Source organism: Kryptolebias marmoratus, linkage group LG11 (assembly GCF_001649575.2).
Source record: "Kryptolebias marmoratus isolate JLee-2015 linkage group LG11, ASM164957v2, whole genome shotgun sequence".
Classification (NCBI taxonomy): domain Eukaryota; kingdom Metazoa; phylum Chordata; class Actinopteri; order Cyprinodontiformes; family Rivulidae; genus Kryptolebias; species Kryptolebias marmoratus.
The window spans coordinates 22,265,817-22,266,871 of record NC_051440.1 but is presented as its reverse complement, the minus strand read 5'-3'; the positions used below and the strand labels follow the sequence as shown (position 1 = coordinate 22,266,871).

Below are 1,055 nucleotides of genomic sequence, written 5' to 3'. Positions count from 1 at the left end.
CCTCTCCTCCCCGCCTCCCAATCGACTCGCTCGTCGCTCCACTCGCTCCTCGAGCAGCCAAACTCGCTGCGCTCCGACCCACTGCTGCAACTTTTGCAGAGAGACTCCTGACTCCACAGACATGTCGCACAATAGCTGAAGTAAACCTGTCATCGTGGCTCATCCTCTCAGCCTCCAGAAACACGCCGACGGTGGGATTTTAAGGAAGCCCCTCTCCTCTGTCGCCCTCCTCTCCTCCTCCTCCTCCTCCTTCCTCCTCACCGTCGGATCGAAGGTTTGAACCCGCCTGGAGATGAATTAGGAGCCTTTTTCTTCCACTAATGAACCGGGCCAGTAATGCAGGAGACCGCGGCGACCCTCTCATCACCATCATCACTGTTTCAAGATGGCAGATTTTTATTGAGTTTTAAACAGAAAGCTCGCTTTATTTTTTGCCATGAATAACAGAAACCCTTGCACCGATGGCCCCTGTATACGAAGGTAAGGTGTTGATTTTATTTATTTATTTGTTTGGTTTCACTGTGCAGTTGTGTAAAAAAAATGATCGCAGCTCTCGCGGAGGAATGAGTTGCACCTTTTATTTTCTTTCTGTCCAAATCAAACGATAGAATATTAAGAATCACTGTAAAACCTGCCTCAGATAGGCTGTTAACCCCCCCAACAGTTTAGTGCGTTATAGAGCTCAGGGACTCAGTTAAAGAAGATTGAATGCTCAGTCAGATTCATGTGGAGCCCGTGTCTCTCTGAGCTGCTGTGTCCGGTAAAATAGCGCTGAGAAGGCAGCAAATCCCCCCTGAATAAGATCGAAAACATTTACCACACAATACAGTGCAAATGTGTCCCGATTTGAATGTTTTGCTTTCATGTCTTTTTTTTCTTCCTGGTGGAAATAGAAGAGAAAAGAAGGTCGGAGACCGATCAGTCTCGCCTGGATTTATTCCGCCAGTCAGTGTTACTGTAAATCTCAGATGGTTCCACATCCACTGAAAAACTGCAACACTTTTTGTGTTTTAGGGTTATGTTGCATTGATTCATGTATGTGTATCTGTCTTCGG

General features: G+C 46.6%; 1 protein-coding gene across 4 annotated transcripts in view; it reads left to right on the top strand.

Annotated features, from left to right (window-relative positions):
• The first annotated feature begins 36 nt into the window (after positions 1–36).
• Positions 37–1,055, top strand: part of hipk2 (homeodomain interacting protein kinase 2) — a 70,232-nt gene continuing 69,213 nt past the window's right edge. For all 4 annotated transcript variants that reach the window (XM_017418996.2, XM_017418995.2, XM_017418994.2 and 1 more), the window contains exon 1: positions 37–480. In XM_017418996.2, the coding sequence (XP_017274485.1) occupies positions 462–480 (19 nt within the window). In that variant the 5' untranslated portion in view covers positions 37–461. The remainder of the gene's footprint in view (positions 481–1,055) is intronic.